This window comes from Nanorana parkeri, unplaced genomic scaffold (genome assembly GCF_000935625.1).
Source record: "Nanorana parkeri isolate BGI_ZX_2015 unplaced genomic scaffold, ASM93562v1 scaffold3873, whole genome shotgun sequence".
Lineage (NCBI taxonomy): Eukaryota > Metazoa > Chordata > Amphibia > Anura > Dicroglossidae > Nanorana > Nanorana parkeri.
In genome coordinates this window covers 1,479-4,352 of record NW_017310140.1, presented here as the reverse complement: position 1 = coordinate 4,352, position 2,874 = coordinate 1,479, and the positions used below count along the sequence as shown (strand labels likewise).

At 49.0% G+C, this 2,874-nt stretch overlaps 1 protein-coding gene across 1 annotated transcript in view; it reads right to left on the bottom strand.

The window, feature by feature from the left end:
* Positions 1-2,432, bottom strand: part of LOC108803563 (zinc finger protein OZF-like) — a 5,611-nt gene extending 3,179 nt beyond the window's left edge. The window contains exons 1-3 of the mRNA XM_018575394.1: positions 2,253-2,432; positions 938-1,079; positions 337-413 (exon numbers count right to left, since the gene is read on the bottom strand). Coding sequence (XP_018430896.1) covers positions 337-413; positions 938-1,079; positions 2,253-2,432 — 399 coding nt within the window. The remainder of the gene's footprint in view (positions 1-336; positions 414-937; positions 1,080-2,252) is intronic.
* Between the last annotated feature and the right edge of the window lie 442 nt (positions 2,433-2,874).

Genomic DNA, 2,874 nt, shown 5'->3' with positions numbered 1-2,874 from the left:
CGGCCTCCTCCGTATATCGCTGATCATCCCTCACATACGTCTCTTCTACTTCACCCTCAACTTTCATCTTCATCAGATCTTCACCCTAAACCAACAGAACGGCAGAAAGTCTCATCTGTGACATAGAAGTATTTATGATGTGACATCACATAGAAGATCTCATCTTGTAGAGTCCACACGTCATCTCCACATGTCAGAGCGTTCCCTCACTTTATGTTCCCGCCCCCCAACTCCACCCACCTGATCATGGTGGGGGACGGTGAGATCTTCCTGGGTGGGATCCCGGGAATACAGAGGAAGGGGACATCTCTCTGGTGGGTTCCTGTTGTTAGGTGCCTCCATCATAATGTCCTTGTGTCCTTCAGAAAGTTCCTTCATCACTCCGTACTCCTCATCGTACTCTTTTATCTCTTCTTTAACAACAACTTTAAAATCACTCTGAAAATAAAATAAATGGTAACAATGTAGACAATCTCCATATCCCAGAGATGCCACCAGAGATTGTCCATCATCTACCTGATCATGGTGGGTGGGGGGATACAGAGGGCGGGGACATCTCTCATGGTGAGGGACGGTGAGATCTTCCTGGGTGGAGTCCCGGGAATAGAGGGGGCGGGGACATCTCTCATGGTGAGGGACGGTGAGATCTTCCTGGATGGAGTCCCGGGAATACAGAGGGCGGGGACATCTCTCTGGTGGGTTCCTCTTACTGGATCCATCTGTAGGAAACACACACACTGACTGAATACATTGTTTCTATGTGTGTATCAGATGATGGGGTATGTAGGCGGAGCCTCCGTACTTATGTCTGGTTCACAATATATTTGGGGAAGATGTAGACATCCTCTCGCCTGATGTTGTGGAGGTCTACAGATCCTCAACCATCAGTCCAATCCATATACTAGAACAATTTCTGAGTGCAGTGTTCATTACTCACTTGTGCTTATATCTACGGAAGATTCCTCCTGTTTAGTTGTCGTCGTCATCTCAACCTTCTCCATAGTCTGCTGATAATTCATCCCATACCTCTCCTCTTCTTCCTCTTTGACCTCAACTTTCATATCCATTCCTTTTTCATTCTAAACCAACAAAATTACCAGAAATATCTCTCAAACCCGGTCACTGATAACCTAAAACATACAAAGGAACGTAATCTCAAAGTCTAGGCTGACTACTTGGTCCTCAGTCCCACCTACCTGGTCATGGCAGGGGACGGTGAGATCTCGGGAATACAGAGGGCGGGGACATCTCTCATGGTGGGGGATGGTGAGATCTTCCTGGGTGGGGTCCCGGGAATACAGGGGGCGGGGACATCTCTCTGGTGGGTTCCTCTTACTGGATCCATCTGTAGGAAACACACACACTGACTGAATACATTGTTTCTATGTGTGTATCAGATGATGGGGGATGTAGGCGGAGCCTCCGTACTGCTCTCTCCTCTTACCCGGTGATGTGAGGGGCGGGGCATTCTCCATCACCACGTCCTTGTAGAGATCCCGGTGTCCTTCTAGATACTCCGGCTCCTCGGGAAGGGAACCGATGACTCCTGCTGAATCACATGACCACACACCATATGAAGATGGACCTCCAGGCAATGTTCTTATGCGAGGACACATTTGCAGTTTCATGTTGATGAGTTAGGAGGGAACACGGAGAGGTGAAAATATTATAGGCTTTGGACAGATTTAGTATGAGGAAGAGGTGTGACATCAGTGAGTAGATTAGAGATACGTGAGGAGATAGACGGAGTGAGCTGAGGGGGTAGAGAGATATATTTGGGTGCCATCGGCATAGAGATGGTATTGGAAGCCATGTGAGGAGGTGTAGATGGAGAATCGAAGGACAGAGCCTTGGGGGACCTCCACAGGAAGAGGAAGTAGAGTTACGGGTGACACCGAAGGTGCGCTGGGATAGGTAAGAGGAGAGCCATGAGAGAACAGAGTCTTGGTGGCCAAGAGATTGGAGTTTATTTAGCAGGATCGGGTGGTCAACCATGTCCAAGGCAGAAGAAAGGTCCTGGAGTACGAGTACAGAGTGATGGCCGTGGGTTTTGGTGGTTAGTACGTTTTAGGAGGGCAATTTCCATGGAGTGTTGCAGATGGAAGTTACATAGTTACATTGAAAGGGGTCAAGGCGGTTGTAGACCAGCCGTTCAAGAAGTTTGGAGGTAAACGGGAGCAATGAGATGGATCTCAAGTCGTTCAGACTGGTGGGACCCAATGAGGGCTTTTTTTTTCTAAATGGGGGGTCACCAATGCTTGTTTTAGGGGTGTGAGGAGGATGCCCGTGGAAAGGGAGAGGTTGAAGATGTGGCTAAGAGTGTAGAATAGAGCTAGAGGGCGACCGGGGTAGTTGTGAGGGGACGGGGCCCAGGTGGTGAGGTGGGTGTTGGGAGAAAAGAGAAGGGACTTCGTCAGCAGTGACGGGATCATGTGACGAGAGTGGTGAATGTGGTCATAGAGTCCATTACCAAAAGGTGAAAGGTCATCGATGGAACGTGACCCATCTCCAAAATGTCCCGGCCCCGTAAGGCGGGAAATGTTCTGACCCCGAAGAGGTTAATATAAGTTTGCACACTCTATGTGTGTATCAGAATGTGCCGGAGATAAAAGACGTCACGGTGACTACGGAGGACGAGGACGGACATGACGGGGGGGGGGTGTCACTGGGGTGTAAATATATCTTCTTACCTCCTCTGCTGCCCGTGCCGGCAATGTCTCCTCTCTCTTTGCATTGACTAGACCACTAACCTGCAATGTCCTATTTATATGTGACATCACTTCCTATCTCTACCTTACATCACTTCCTATTTCCATAGAGACTTCCTGTCTGGGTATAGGTGAGGTCACCACATAGTGGAGCTCAGAGGAACTG